Source organism: Seriola lalandi, unplaced genomic scaffold, assembly GCF_002814215.2.
Source record: "Seriola lalandi dorsalis isolate HSWRI2012SDOR001 ecotype SW California unplaced genomic scaffold, Sedor1 jcf7180002054660, whole genome shotgun sequence".
NCBI classification, from domain to species: Eukaryota; Metazoa; Chordata; class Actinopteri; order Carangiformes; family Carangidae; genus Seriola; species Seriola lalandi.
In genome coordinates, this window is record NW_019525213.1 from 1,454,992 (window position 1) to 1,471,532 (window position 16,541).

A 16,541-nucleotide genomic window follows, 5' to 3' on the forward strand; every position below is an offset into this window, starting at 1 on the left:
TGGACTGCACACAAGGAAGCTATGTTGTTGGAGCCTGTTGAGCTCTAAAATCTACGTTTAATTAAAGAAAAACATTGATTTACGCACTTCGACGCGGTGTTAAAATCTTTAAAAGTAACGGCCTGGCAGACTGACAGTTTCTTCTTTGAACCAATGGCGCTGGACAGTCTAGAGGGTTTATTTAGCTTAAAGAGAGAGTAATGTCTGGTTTATGTTTGGGATTTATTATGTAACATTCCGTGAAGTGGCCTCTCTTTGAGTAGCAGCACAGTGTTAGAGGGATTTCTCCTGAACTTTGATCAATTGAGATAAATGGCATGATTGTATCAGCAACTTCTGCCCTGGCAAACATTGAGATTTGTGCCTATTGAATTTTACTCAAAAACCTCTGTCTCATGCCAGATATTGTTTTTGTCTTTCTTTCTTTCTTTTTTTTCAGGCTTGGGCTTCAATATAGTTGGGGGCGTGGACCAGCAGTTTGTTGTGGATGACAGTGGCATATATGTGTCCAAAATAAAAGAAGACGGAGCTGCAGCGTTGGATGGGAGGCTCCAAGAGGGTGACAAGATCCTGGCGGTAATAAATGTCGATTATCATCCAGGAAGTGTAGGATGTAGAGGACAGATATTTTTGTGTGTGTCACCTACACAACATTTGCACAGTTCTGGCCCTCACAAGATTCCTGGGTGAAACATTGGCATAGTTCTGCAGGTTACTCAACAAGAAATAAATAGAAAATGTGAATGCTGTTACCTGTATTTATATGCATCAATCTTATAGATAAGAAATTATGATGAACTTGGTCCTAGTGGTTTCAGTGTGACAATAAAGTAAATCTTGTGTTTGCAGCTTTAATGAAGCGATCACCTTACTTGACATGACAATTACTTTTCTTGAACGAGACTTGATATTGTATGATAGATGATTTTATAGAGCCCCAAAAACCTCCTAAAAGCAGCCTATGTAGCCTGGGAGGAGAAAACCTGGGTCACTTTGCTCCTACTGGTTAAGTATATTGCTTTGAGCGTACGGTAACAATTGAGGCTGAGATGTCAAATCCAGCTTTTGACAGCTGGATAGTCAGACGACACTGTTTAGATAGATTTGAGTAAGTACATTGAATTTAAACTGTTATGGGGGCATAAATAGGATTTTGAAAAACTCACCAGTGGAAATTCAACCTGAATATTTAATTAGCTAAGTAAAGTTTTTGTTTCATGTGGGTTGTGTACCTTAGATCAATGGAGTCAAGCTGGAGAATCGGACACATAAAGCCGCAGTGGAGCTGTTCAGGACAGCAGGGGAGGACGTGGAGCTCTGTGTTCTGAAAAAGGTAGGAGGCATGATGCTTTAAATTAATTCTTCCTAGTATTCACATGTTTCCAAACACATCTTATTTTAAAATCTGCACTATAGAGTCTCTCCGTCACAAATACAGAAAATAAAGGATGCAAACTGTCTGTCAGGGGGCTCATAGCTATTGTATTGACAGTCTACAAGCTACAACCAGTAAAGCTAAAGACAAATTCTCTCTGTGATGGTCCAGATCTGCACTAAACATACAGCAGATAACTGATTAATTTTGTTAACAGATGATGGCCTTAACAGTAGCCACCCTAATCAAAGTAGCTTTTTCTGTATGAAATGGAGAAGACTGATGTTTCTCCACAGAAGGCTAAAGTTTTTTTTGTGGCAGTGGTTTCTGTTTCAGACATCACAATACGTGGAGCATTTTCTTTCTGACAATCACATTTTCAACGGTAATAAGCCGACTGTTGTTTGCTTTAATGCTACGTGTACTTCCTTTCTGGTTCAGTAGCGTAGTGCCAGCGAGTTGAACCCAGGCTTCCAGTCGCAGCCAAATTTGTCTTGGCTTCTTTTCCTCTTTATCTACTTTTTGGTTTTTTGAATTAGTGGAATGGATGAAATGGTTTTGGAAGCAGGTTCGGAGAGTCCAGCCATTTATGGACAGAAATTTCACCCACTGGTGGTTAGGAGGCTTGGATTTCACTATAGCCATACCCGTGGTTTTGGCTTTGCTTTAGCCATTAATTACTGGACATATTTTTTATTCGAGCTGTCTGATTTCCAGGGGATGGCATATGTTTTTAAAGTAAACAGTTTTTCTTAGCTTCTTTTAGGCAGAGATCAGGATCAGTTCAGTTTTCTTTGGTGGGAGTTTGATAATTCTTCTATGGTTTTTATGTTCATGCCTTTTTTCAAAAAACAAAATAAGAATGCTCTGAAATACAATATTTTAGACGTCGGTCCACAATTGCTAATGAATCATTACATTCAGTAGGTTTAACAATAAATGAATGTGTTACCTGTTTCAGTTTGACATGTGGTTTAAAGGTCTTTCTATGTAAATATCACCTCCAGTGCAGCTTTAATGTTTATTCTTGTTTTCATATCTGTGTCTTGCAGTTGCCCTCTCACATGAACGGACCCTCACCCTCACACTCAGAATCTTCTGGGGCTTCTCTGGTAATGCTGGTTGCTTTTGTGGGAGCCATCGCCCTCATGTCATTTTTTTACATTCGGCACAGTAGGAAACCCTTTTAACAGAGCTGACGACGACTGTATGTTATTTTTAAGATCAAACACTTTGCTAAAGGCCAAAGAAGTGAAAGAGGGAACAAACTCTAAACAGTAGAGCTTATTTTATTTTATTAGTAAGTGTTGGTGTCACCGATGAGTTTCTCCATCTACATGTTTATTATGGAATTAATGGTAGCTTCTTGACACCCTTCTTATGCAAGAGGATGCTCTCTTACCGCAGAGATGACTTCTAATAGATAACTTTGTGATGGTAAGGAGATAGAGGAGGATGAACACATGACATTCCTGCTGCTGGGCTGAGCTGGGCTGAGCTCTGGCAGAAACAAACCGTAGTTTGCAGAAAAGTATTAAAACCTTGGGTCAAGTCAGACTGACTCAAGCTTCAGGGTCCATTCACAAACTGAAATACGGTGTTGTGTTCAGTCACTCGTGGGCCCGTACCCCCATCGCTGAATGGCAGATCTGTCGACGTGAGAGGAACCCATTCCTGGGTTTTCAGTTTGTCGCTGTTCAAAGTTCACGGCACTGGGTTTGATTTTCATTTTGCTCTGTTGCACAGAATCATTGGAGGAGCAGCATCCTGCTGTGCTGCTTAGATTGAGCTGGGGGTTGAAAAAGCCTGCAGTTCATCTGATGAATCGTGTCCTGTAATGGACTTTTTGAGTGCCTTTTGCTGTATATTCCAAGTAGGTGGTTCTTGTTGCTCCTTAGTGTTGATCAAAATGAAAATCAACCCACTACATACCATTAAATTAATGGATACGAGTGGCAATTTTGTTTTTTCTTGTCAACAAATCTCGTTAATAGCTCCAAACCAATAGCGAGTTAGTCAGTCTCTTAATGCTTTCCAACTTCCTCAGCCACAAGCCCACTTGTTCAATTCACAGATTTACAGTTTAATTTTCAAAAACAGCTCAGTAATTCCCTAAAACAGCTGGGCACTGTGGATTTTACCAAATGTTATGAGGACTATTTTTAACTGCGGATTAATACACATTCAGTTATCTAATGAGTATTTCTGGCAGCAGGGCAGTTTATATATGATTGAGTCAAAATAAACTCTTGTGCCCATGATTATCTTATCATGTCATCCAGTGTGTCTCATTTCGAACAGTTAACAATGGAGCTCTATGGCACAGAGGAAGAAGATAAATCAGGAAATGCTTGTTAGTAAAAATAATTCATTGTCGGGATTTGTTGACAGAAAAAAAAACGTAGATTATCACCAGACTTATCCTTTTAAAGCAAATATATATTCTTGCTCAGAGTATCACCCATTAGTTTCACTTTGAAGAGTTTATTATGAAGCGTCACATGTTCACTCAGGGTGAACCATTAAATATGTATATAATGTGGTGAGCAGCCCTTTTCCTAATGTCCAGTCACAGCTGATGCTGCCATGTTTGTGTCACAGCCATTTTAAAACATTCTCCTAATTTTGCATCGAGGCCAATGCTTGCAGTCACATCGCACCGACCGCTGAGTGATTTTTCTTGTGGGATGAATATGAAAATTGGAGCATGTTGTCAGAAAGGAAAGGAGTTGTTCTTTTGTGTGAAGGACCAACAGCTTGATAGTGAAAAGCAGCTCGAGCCAGTTCCATTTAAAGGAGTTTTCTAAGAGATGAGTTGCTGTCAACGACTTTAAATGTTTTTTGTTTCTTTTGCACTAGCCACAATCATGGAACTCATCCAGTAACGGCCATAGAGCAGATGAATTGTATGAATTGTGTGTACTGGGTGTATTTGTCCACATTTGTCAGTCTGCAGTGCATCTATCATGTAATTGTCTCTGACTGTATGTGGCTCTTGTTGTCTGTAAATACATTTCATGTCGCTCTGCTGATTGGGACTGTGAATATGTGCAGTATACCAGAGAAGTAGATCAGAAGCACTACTAAATTATGCAAATACTGTGTGTTTGACATCTAAGCACCCATTAAAATTCATGTTGAATTCACCTGGTTTTCCCCTTTTCTTTTCATTTCTAGGCAAGAAATTCATGTGTTTTACTTAAATCTAAAAATGCCACTATTCTTGATTTTGTTTTGTTTTTTGTTTTTTTTAGTCCTGCCAAAAGAGAAAAGATGGATGTAAAGAAAAGATTGGTAAAAAATAAATAAATAAATAAATACTTTCAGTCAAAATGAGAGCGTTTCAGAAGTATGTGGTATTAAGTCAAAATTAAGAGGTATTGTTACATCAAAAGCTTGATTTACTATGTTAAAATTCAGATTTGCCAATTGTATAATATATACAATTATATACTAAATCAAAATTATGAGACTAAGTATGTTGTCATAATTTTATAATTTTCACAGTAAGTGTAAATGTTGCTTATGTATCTCACACTTTTGACAAAAGGCCCGTGACTGTCAAGTTGGCAAACGACAGGTACAACACCGGATGCCGTCAGTTTAGTTTCAAAATAAAAGTGGACACTGTTGCTTGATTTTGACTAAATAAATAAATAAAAATTAAAAAAACTGTCAGAATACAGTAAATCATTTCCTTAAGTCTAATGCTGTTTACTTTGAGCATAATACAGTGGGGAGGAGGGGAATAAATTAACGACTCAGCTAATTTGTTATCACAAAATAAATCACGAAATCTGTTGTATTGTTGCATGTTATATCGCTTTTAACCGTTTTATTTTTTACTGAAGTGTTAATCCATTTTCAGTAAAAAATAAAATAAAATAAAATAAACAACTTCCACAAACAAAACAATGTTTTGAGCCAACGGACCTTAAAAAAAAAATGTGTCGGAACCGTTTTTTAACGGTCGGTGTAAGTGGCTCGTGCACCACGCGGAGGTGAAAATGAAGCAGATATCAGCATTTCAGCATGGAGCTGGTGGATCGAAATAGTAAAGTGGTGTCTTTTGTAACAAAATGTGCTCCGATACACCCACCAGCAGCACTGTCTCACATCAGCTGTTGGAGGATGTTGCCTCGGAGGCAGATATGATGTAATCAAACGCTTCAGCCCCGTCCAGAGAGCGGCAGAAAGAGAGCCGGAGCTGGATAACAAGCTCGCCATACGGACGGACCGTGGCTGCCTCGCTACTTTGTGAAATACGTTTGAAAATCAGCATCGAGCGGTTTGGGTGAACGGTTCGGTGTTTTGTTGGAGGAGTCATGTCGCGGAGGTTTGTGCCGACCAGCTTCCCTTCCCGACTTCGAAGAGGATGCTGGATGCGGGTAAGCAGTAGCAGCGGCACCGGCCGGGGATGCTGCTGCTGGTGAACCGGACTCCCCCTATCAGCTTCAATTAACCGCCATGGCTCAGGAGTCCTCTCCCACAGCTGCTCCAACATCTTCCGCGTAAAAAAATGGCCTCGACATCGGTCCGCCCTTGCTGTCCCCCGGCGCCTGCTTCAGATTTCAACATTTGTAGGCCCTTTTTGTCCGTTATGGACCACATTATCAACTCTGATCTGATATTGTGAGCCGCTGTGGTTGCTTTTATTTCGCAAATACACCTCCTGCCTGCATCGGTTTCCCTTGCAACAGATATTACTGGAGCCGGGACATGGGCCGCGTCCACCGCTGCACCCTGCGTTGCCCTGCAGGGATCTGAGCTTCATGCTTTCCTGACCTTACTTGCGATAATGGCTCTGTGACATCTCGCTAAGCTTCAGTTGCCCGGTTGCTTTTGGACATTTTCCCCTGGCTGGCTTTACGCGCAGAGCGGTGTCCCATGCAGTAGTTGTTGCCCTGCGGGGGGAATGAGCAGCCTCCATCCGTCCAGCAGAAGCCTGCCGGCCGCCGCTGCTGCTGCTGTCCGCCGTGTGGCCCTGTGACTTCAGCGGGGTGTGGAGGTGTGCTGACGACCTTAAAACGTGGAGGGTGGGGACGTTCGCCTTTCCAGCTCAGGTTTAAACCATGGCCAATGAACCTGTTATCCTTAACGTGTATGATATGGTAAGGACCCATCTCAACCAAACTGCACTCACTTTTTCTTTTTTCTTTTTTTTTCTTTTTTTTAAACTTATTTCTTGCTTTCTGTTTCTGGCTGAGACTATTTCACCAACTTGGGAAGTGAATGCACCACTAGAGATGTCAGGCCCACACACACCTGTTTCATTTGTGCACTTCACAGCTATTTTCATGTTGCAAAGAGCCAGCTGGACTCAAATATGACATGGAAACTAGGCAGCAAAAACCTGTTAAAATAAACAATCTTCCATGTTGATGTTTCTAATGTAACACTAAACCTGTGGACTTCTAACAGCTGACTTAATAATTTTCTATGGGATATGGTGAGCAGGCACACCCATGTTCAAAGATTTACTGCAACACTAATTGAAGAGGAGACTGGGAGGTATGCAGCCTATACTATAGCTACACAGTGTGTACGTAGCCTTAGCTGGTATGCTGCAGACCTGCTGTGTGATATAAAGACAAATTCTAGGTCTATCTTCTAATTCAGCCTTTACTGAGCAGTATCACTGTGTTTTAACTGGTGGATGAAGATAATCTGGTGATATTTAAGCATAAAAAAAGGTTTAAAAAAAAGTAGAGAAGAATGAAAGCACATAAGACAATACAGTTTCATGTTCCAACCTCAGCCTCCCTCTGACCTCTGTCACTGTGCTCACATGATGCAAACACACACACACACATAAACCCACACACATCAGCAAAAGGACAAGGATCCTCATTCAGACATGTGCCCACTGCCAGGTCTTCACATACTGTACTGCTGAATAGTGTGCTGTGTGAGTATTATGCAACATGTTGCTGTAAATGCAAAGAATGACTCTGTTTCTCTCCTGGTTTCACCTCAGTTCTCATTATTCAGCATTCATGAGCAACATGGATGCACAATATTGCTTTTAGTGTATTGTAGTTTTAAGCAGAAATAAGGACATGTCGAGTGTTTATTAATGTGTTCGTCAACCATTACAATCTCCATCCATCCTCTAATAAACACTTAATATATTTTAATGATGTATGATCAGACACATGACCCTACCGTGTATTTTAAAACATTTATTAAACCGTTTACAGCTGCGCGCAAATCATTCACAAGTGAGTATAGTTCAGTTCAAAACTCAAGCGGGGTTCATTCTAGACTGAAGATGTAGTAGTTACAAAAAAAAAATTACCACTTACGTTATTTCTTCCAGAGCTTTTTGCCAACATGAGAGTGAAGGAAAAGTATGAACAAATACTGATATTAAATACTAAAATAGTTAAGTTATGGAGTACTTTATGTAGAAATGTATTTACAGATAATGAAATATATACAAACGCATGTCATTTGAATCCAGACCCCGCCACTGACAGTGAAATCTACTGTATAGGGAGGTAGATAATGAGTGTAATTACATTTAATGGCCATAGCAGAAAAGAAACACCATAAATAACATCAAAAATTAGGTTTAGAATTATAACTAAATATAACAAATAAATCCTTTATACTTCATTACATTTAGTAAATATGGATGACTGTCAAAAGAATGGGTTGGTGGTTTGGCACATATGAAAACGTTTATATCAGGCAGTTACTTGGAGAAAGCCTGAGAGGTGAGATTATCAGTGTGAGCTGTTGATATGTAGCAACCTTTCAGTGATGAAGCTCATTTGGATTCTTGTTTTCCATTAATGTTTTATTTGAAAGAAAATATAAGCGCTCATAATGTTTGCTCTTTTTTTATGTATCCAGAAGATACATATTTTGTAAAACAGCGTTGACTGTTGACTGAGCTACATTGCATGGTCAACCATTCACTATTGGTTTATACATCAGTTACAGATGCTTCACGAGAGGAGTTGTTAATAAACATGTGGATAAACACTTAAAATGTCCTTATACATACTGCTTATAAATAAAGTTTTACACATAAAAGAACGAAAATAACTGCACTTGGAGATTATTATTCACTAGAGTGAGATGAAGTACTTGAAGTTAAGTATTTCAACAAGTGCTCTCATCCTTGAGCTTTTAAAGACCTGCTTCATATTTTGAGAAATTGTACAACTACGAGACAAGAGCGTGATACGTGAATACAGCCAAAAACCAGACTGTGATTTTAAGAACACTCACATAAAACTTTAATCACACACTTAAGCTCAAGACCGGCTTCAGTTTTGGACTCTTGGCTCTCTCCTGATATCTTGAGGACTTCAGTGGGGCCGGAGGTGACGGCTCAAACAGCTGATTTAATTCCAGGGTGGCTCTGCAGTGCCAGGACTTAACAGGTCATACAGCGGCTGTTGAAATGGGAGAAAGTGATCCTGAGCGCAGCGACAGTCAGAGTCAGCCTTAAATACTTTGCAGAGAATTAAACACAAGAACACGAGGAGGCGACGGGATCCGCCTGAGTGTGAATAATATGAGGAGGGAGGAGGATGAGTCGATCATCTTCGATGTGAAATCAGCGTGACTGGTGGATGTGTGTAGTGGCGCATGCTGTATCTGCATAGGCAGGAGGTTGTAGGGGAGGCTGCATGGATCTCTGCAGCAGCGCTGGCGTGCAACATGATTTCACAAAAGCAAGAGAGTGAGGGTGCATCGCCAGAGAAGAGATTTATATCTGTGACTATGAAAGCTTCACTAATGTTGCCAGGACCGATTTGTTAGGGTGAAGTCGGGTCATTTGACAGGCGACTTGTCAATCTCATTTCACTTAGGTGGAAGAATTTGCCCTTGTAGGTGCTTTCTTTCCAGGAATATGGGAGGGTTGCTCCGGTTAAAAGATTTCCAACCATTCCTGGTGTGAAATGACAAAAGCTAGAGAGCCAATAGGGTAGAGGTCACTGCAGACACACGAGAAGACTCTGTTGACACAAAGTAAAGTGGTGGAAATGCTTTTATTGTATCACTCTGAGCCCGGAAATGTGTTCTATTATTAATAGCGGACAGCTGGGCCAGCGCGGATAGCTCTTAGCATGTCTCCTCCCGGGTGTCCCAGGGCATGGGAGTGTCAGTGGGTGTGGGGTGGGGGCGAGCTGTGGTCCTTCTATGAATAATCTCCTGATAGTAGATTGCAGTGAGAGGCGGCAGCTCGGCTCGTAGCAAGAATAAAGCAGGTTTGATGTGCTGGGTTTGTCTTTTTCCTCCCATAGTCCAAAGATTTCCAGGTCAGACGGACCAGAGACTGTGACTGATTGTATATTTGCCCTTGAGATGGATCAGTCCTAAGTGTTTCCCTTGTTTTCTCTTCTGCCTGGTGCATGCTGGGATGCTCCTGCTGTTACAATCCTGAACAAGAATAAACAGAGGAAGTCAATAAATGAATGAATATTTGCTGCAAATTGCAGGTTAACAGTAGCATGCAGAGATAGACAGTAATAACAATATCACATTTAACAAAATAAAATACTGCAAGTCACTTTGCATTTATTGGACAGTTATGTCTACAAAGCAAAATCAGAACATCAAAATAAAACAGACTTAAACTAAACATGATTTAAAAAATGGTGTATAAAATTGCTCATAAGAATCATATCAAAGCTCAGATCCTGTAGGAACAACCTAGAATGGCACCTTTAATACCCAAGGGCTGTCTGAAGGGATGATTCAGCTTTAGATGGGGCAAGTGCAGACATTATGTTTAAAACAATATTCAGTTTTATTCAAAATATCCAATTAATAGAGAAGTTATAACTTTAGACAGAAGATGTAGAGTATTACAGTGCTGTTCAGTGTTTTGTATCAGCAATGAGTTCATTACATTTGAATGGGTTAGTGGTTGTATCGCAGTACGAGCCACACTAGCTGTTTCCACCTCTTCCCAGTTGTTACCGTACACAGCTAACCGGCTGCTGCCACCGGCGTCTTATTTACCGCACAGATGCGAGAGTGGTATTGATCTTCTCATCTAACTCTCGGCAAAGAAAAAGGGTGAATGTAAAACAATTCCCTTAACAGAGAAAACAAAGCACTTTCGATTTAATCGAATAGCAAAAGTGCTGTATAATAATTAGGCTCTACAAAGTCAAAAGAATGTGTTTGATTAATTATCATCAAGTAATTGGGATCTACTTTTTCAGTGGAATTGAGTAGCATAAAAAGTTTTTTTTTTGTTTTTTTTAACCAAATAACTTGATATTGATCCTAAATGCCTCACTCCACCTGACCCCCCTTCTTTCACTCTTTCTCTGCAGTACTGGATAAACGAATACACTTCCAATCTGGGCATTGGAGTCTTCCACTCAGGCATTGAGATTTATGGCAGAGGTAAGACGGGGGGTGGGAGGTGTGTGTGTGTGTGTGTGTGTGTGTGTGTGTGTGTGTGTGTGTGTGTGGTGGGGGGGCTTCCTTTATGTCTGTGAAATCCCATTACAGTTTCGTCTGAGCTAAACAGAACCAGGCCAGACTCCGACCTGGTGCGTCACTGTCTGATCATGAAATTTTGTGCGAGGCTGCTTTCACAGACACGGATGAAGTGGAGCTTTAGAAAAAAAAAAATGGAATATGGAGTTGTGCTCCTAATAACATGACCCCATTTCTCTGGGTTGACTCACCGCTGACTCACTGTAAATGTGTGTGTGTGTGTTTGTGTGTGTGTGTGTTTGTAGTTTAAAAAAAAAAGAGAGGCAGAAACCAGCGTGAAACTAGATCACTGGGAATTCCATTATGCCCTTGCAACCAGAAATATTGGGCCTTCACGCCGAGAAATACGATGAGAGGGAAAATGCAGTCTCTACTCAGGCAGGAAATTACCCCTTTTAATGGATCTTCAGCATAGTATCCGGAGCTTGCAGCATATTTTCACATAACGATGCCATGAATTTAATATACCCTCACTTTCAGGTGAAGAGCTCCAACTCCGAAATATCCTAGTTTTGATAGCTAAGACCACAATGTATGGCATAAAATAAATCTGATTTACATGTATTGAATCTTGCTGCATAGAGTCCGTCCACCTATAGAATCTGTGTAACCGTCGACACCCAGCACCACAGCTTTGTAAGATTTTAAATGTTGATATTATCAGAAGAGGCTAGTATTGTCTGAATAGTGAGGTTTCATATATAATATAACTAACTACATCTATTCTTGTGATTCACTTGTACTTTATTCCACAAAGGCTAATATTGCACTTTTTACTCTGGTATGTTCATTGGGTGGCTATATTTACTATTCACCTTACAGATTAAGTATTTAAATAGAAAACATATGATCATTGTATAAAATATTAGGCGTTGTTATAGATTAAAATGCTTGCTAGTATATAAAACTGTTAGAATTAGCTTTATATGACAAGTTACAACATTAGAATGTCGTTTACATGTTAATGCTTCCAATAATATAATATATAACAACACAGGTCTTTGCTGGTGATACTTATGTACTTTTAATTCATGTGATTTTCAATGCAGAACTTTTGCTCATTAACAAGTAAAACATTTAAACACTTGAAAAATGTTAATTTGTAAAGTAATCAGTAACGAACACTGTCAGATAAATGTAGTGGAGTCCAAATGACAGTATTTCCCCCTGAACTGTAGTGGAGTTAGAAGTAATAGAGAGAAGAAGAAACACAATACTTGTTTAAATGTAGTTAGTTACATTCCACCATCAGTCTTCATATGGAAAAATTAAATTTTAATACATCTAAGTAACAAATAACTGCTTTAACATATTATTGATAAACTTACTTTATTTCATCTTTGACTACTTGTTTTTATTTCCTGCTTTCTCACATGTCTGAAACAGCGCTGTGCGTCTGTTGGTAAAATGTATACATTCAGATTAAATTCAGATTTTACATAAGTAACAGTTCAAGTTCATTGTATTCAATATCCTGCTGCGGCCCTGGTGTTCATCACTGTTTGCCATTGTGCTGCTGTAATACAGAGCATGGAGGCCTGTAATTAGCCAGGCCTAATGATTTAAGTACAGTGTGACTGTGATTAATTACTCGCTTCGATGTAATCACAGCTGTTGAGTGCTTTTAATTGAAGAGTTAACCTCTGTTTTGCATCTTTGTCCACACAGAATTTGCGTACGGGGGTCATCCGTACCCTTTCAGTGGCATCTTTGAAATCAACCCAGGCAATGCTGCTGAACTGGGAGAGACATTCAAATTCAAGTGAGCATTCTCCAGTTTAGCATACAATGCATTGTGACGTCGCTAATGTTAATGCCAGAGATAAGTGTGTGGGTTTTTTTTTCTTAAACAGGGAGGCCATTGTTTTGGGCACCACGGACTTCACAGAGGAGGACATAGATAAAATCATGGAGGAGCTCGGTAAAGAGTTCAAAGGGAACGCCTACCATCTAATGCACAAAAACTGCAACCACTTCTCCTCCTCACTGTCTGAGGTCAGTCTATATATGTGTGATATACTATACTGTACACTGAAATACACTTATCAGATTTTATACAGACTCCAGAGAACGATGACACTGATGATCTCCTGACTTTTTGTCTCGCGCCACCATGAGGTGAACCTGGATGAGGATGAGGTCTGGATGAAGCACATCAGAAATGTATTTTGGCATTAAACCATTTAGTGCCTCTTAAACCATCAGCAGAGTTTTGAAGTCAATACTCTCGCCAACAGGAAGTCGGTGTAAAGGTCTGAGAGCTGGAGGGATATGATCCACTTTCCTGATCTTAGTGAGGATTCTAACATCAGATAAAGACAATATGTTTAACATCACGTATTCTGCCTTTTTTCAGCTGCTGTGCGGACGGGAAATCCCTCGCTGGGTGAACAGACTGGCGTATTTCAGCTCCTGCATCCCCTTCCTGCAGAGCTGCCTACCCAAGGAGTGGTTGACCCCGGCCGCCCTGCAGAGCCACATCAGCCTCGGCCTCCACAAAGAGGAGCGCAACGAGTCCAGCGACGACGACCCTTCGTCCCCGTCCGGTGCTGCCGCCGCCGGCTCGGGCTCTTCCCACAGCTGTCGCCACACGAGGGTGTGAACTGCCCCACACACACACACACACACACACACACACACACACACACACACACACACACACACTGACCTCTGGACCTTCCTGCCACCACTGCAAGTGGCTCAAGTGGCATTAGTAGGCTTGAACAACCACCTGACCTCATACTGTTTGTCCTCTGAGTAAAGAGGCAGGGAAAGAAGACTCTCCTCCTGATGAGGAGAGCTGCAGCCAGAGACTTCAGACCTACAGCACAGAGACCCTTCCTGTCCTCTCTCCAGATGACGGGACGACAGAGGCAAACATTGACCTGAGCACTGAAGCGTGGCTCAGGCTTCGTCAACAACCACTTGTAGATCTGAAGTTTGTAGTACGTTATTATTAGTCTTTTCCATGAACTTTTAAACCTTTGTCAGCCTTGTTCCCTGCCCTGCCTTCTGAGCTGCTTTTGTAGAATAACTAGATAGACACCTGAGACTACTGATAGTGACGTTACCAGGAAACCGCTAATCTGCTCAACTTCAACAAGTTCTCGTTCAATAACCTCTATGTGGCCTTCAGTTAATATTGTTGACTCTGCTTTCTTTGTGTGGAGCTGTAGTAGTTTACTTTGGCCATTTTAGAAGGTTAGCGGGTTAAAGAGGATTGGACCGTTCCCTGAGTTCAAATGTTGCATGTTGAAAGAATTTGATAAAACTAAACTGAGATGCCACATTTCTGATCATATCATCAAGTATTTCTTTTCATTTTCCTTTTTTTTTTTTTTAAAGAAACGATCTAAACTGGGACTTGTTTTAAACCGTAAACTGGCCGTTAGCTGCCAGTGTAACCAGTTCACCAACGGTTATAAACAATCAAGGGCAAATACTGTTCGTTTTAAATAGTCGCTGTTCACACAGCGTCGGGCAGCCCAGTCACTTTCTGTGAACATCTCAGAGACACAAACACAAAGAAAGTCAAGCTGCTACACTGACTATTATTGACTTTGTGACCCAGTACAATTTTTGTCTACGCTTTTATATCCAAATAGTATTTATATTATAACGGTGCGATATCTTCCAGGCTAGGAAATGTACATTTACACCCAGAGGTTGCTCCTCTCTGGTCTAATCATTTTTTTCACCATTAAACTGGTAAAGACTGAGCTGCAATGAGAAAGAAAAGCAGAAAAATTCAGTATTCCCCTTTAAGTTGCAGTAATCCTTAAAGGAATAGTTCAACATTTTTGGGAAGTAGGTTTGTTTGCGTTCTTGCAGAGTGTTAGATCAGAAGATGAATAGCACTCTCGTGTCTGTGCAGTAAATATTATGCAACAGCCAGCAGCCGGTTAGCTTAGCTTAGCATAAAGACTGGAAACAAGGGGGAAACAGCTAGCCTAGCTCTTTCCAAAGCTAACAAGATCTGCCTACCAGCACCTATAAAGATCACTTATTATAACTTATTGGCATGTTCCCAGGTCCCAAATCAATCTTCTCCTCTAACCAACAAGAATGAGAATAACAGTATTTCCCAAAATGCCAAACTATTTCTTTAAGACCATATTTTTATGTTTTGATTTATTTTAACTGTGAACTGAACTGTGACATGTTTACAGATACAGAGCCTTTTAAGGAAAGGGAACCAATCTTTTTGTGAAATTACTCATCATGTAAGAGGTTGTGTTTGTTGCAGTGAGAAGATCAGAAAGAAAGGGAAAAATATGATGTCATAAAACTATTTGTAAACATTGTGGATTTAGCAGATATGCATAACGATTATTTCTGCCTCTGCTATTGATGATGATGGTGGTGATTATAATGACAGTGATGACAAACATTGGCTCCTTGTAGTTTTACTCATGTCACCTGCTTTTCTCAATGTAAAAGTTCAGTAAACAAGGCCACATGCGATTTGAATCTTTTCCCATCCTTCCTGCTGTTGTGTCTTCATGGACAGCTACCCTCTCTCAGGAAGGAAAACGCATGACATGTAATATTGAAAGTCATCTAATTCCTGCTGAACACCTTGATAAATGGGGCTGAAAGTGCAAATTAATCATTTGACCTCTTCTTCATGCTCTTAAATAAGCTATATCCTTATTTATTTTTGATGTAGTCTGACATTTCACCAAGTGTACTGTGTTCAGATTCTTTGGTATATTTTAAGTTGACGGGGGCTGTACAGTGGTCAGTATTCCACACTCAAAAGTCTTTGGCACTTTCTACAGAGCAGAACAGACAGGTATTTTTTTTCTATCGTATGGTGTCAACCTTAACCTTGTATTTCTTTTTTCCTAACCCAAGACAATTTCAAGAATGATGATATAGTACTAGAATAAAGAGATGGATAACCAAGAAATGTTTTGCTTCTTTTGTTTTAGTCTAAAATATGGGTAGTAGCAGACTGTACGGTGGTATATACTGTGAGACGAAGTTTTGCCATCCCGTTAAATTCAAGGTCAACATCTCTGGGTGTATGAAGCTATTGTGGGCAGTGCTGGAGTTCAATGAGCAGGACTGCTTTATGGTAACATTGGATTTTTTTTAAATTATGTTTTTTAGCATCATTGTGATGAAGTACCTTCTTCTGCCGGGTATTGCACATCACTTTCACTGGATTAGCCAAAAACATTAATTTTCTAACTATTTTAGCCATCAAGAATTTCTAAATTTGATTTTACAGAAAATCTCACAAAATATGTTGAAATTGTGATTAATAATTATATCTACTGTCTCTGATTTTATTGCCCAAACCTAAGTAGGCCAATAAATCATCTGGACTGATTTAACTGCTGTTTTTATTCATTCATACATTCAGTTTGTGTTGAAACTGTTTTAGCGAGGCGTTGATATAACTGGTAATTTTGGAGGCTGCAGTTTATGGTGCTGATGAATTGTATTGCACTTATACTGGCAGCCATTTCTGTTATTTTGTCCACCCCATTTATATCCATGAGAATAGGCTAAATAACAGACACACTTTTCTATATAATGCAATACAATTCAACAGCACCGCAAACTACAGCATCCAAAATGATCATACCCCTCACTAAATCCAGCCCATGCTCGGGCCAAATGCTTGTTTTTTCCTGGCGGAGTATACGCCTGGTTCCACGGCCCAAATGTGGCCCATATACAGCAC

The 16,541-nt window shown here is 40.1% G+C and overlaps 2 protein-coding genes across 2 annotated transcripts; both read left to right on the top strand.

Moving 5' to 3' along the window:
• Window positions 1-324: 324 nt before the first annotated feature.
• Window positions 325-4,521, top strand: synj2bp (synaptojanin 2 binding protein; the record flags this gene model as incomplete). The annotated part of the gene is made up of 3 exons (XM_023420925.2): window positions 325-576; window positions 1,238-1,333; window positions 2,428-4,521. Coding segments are annotated over 3 exons (486 nt in total), but the record flags the coding sequence as incomplete, so codon positions are not given.
• Window positions 4,522-5,456: 935 nt separating this feature from the next.
• LOC111665919 (deubiquitinase DESI2) lies at window positions 5,457-16,183 on the top strand. The gene is made up of 5 exons (XM_023421048.2): window positions 5,457-6,486; window positions 10,678-10,750; window positions 12,515-12,608; window positions 12,700-12,841; window positions 13,203-16,183. Exons 1-5 carry the CDS (start codon window positions 6,448-6,450, stop codon window positions 13,446-13,448), a joined length of 594 nt encoding a protein of 197 aa, XP_023276816.1. The 5' UTR covers window positions 5,457-6,447; the 3' UTR covers window positions 13,449-16,183.
• The last annotated feature ends 358 nt before the right edge of the window (window positions 16,184-16,541 follow it).

What these genes read in the sequence shown, in the direction of transcription:
- LOC111665919 (XM_023421048.2), top strand. Translation starts at nt 6,448, where the DNA reads ATGGCCAATGAACCTGTTATCCTTAACGTGTATGATATG. An exon ending in GGAGAGACATTCAAATTCAA is followed by an intron (nt 12,609 to 12,699) that starts GTGAGCATTCTC and finishes TTTCTTAAACAG; the next exon opens with GGAGGCCATTGTTTTGGGCA. An exon ending in TCTCCTCCTCACTGTCTGAG is followed by an intron (nt 12,842 to 13,202) that starts GTCAGTCTATAT and finishes GCCTTTTTTCAG; the next exon opens with CTGCTGTGCGGACGGGAAAT.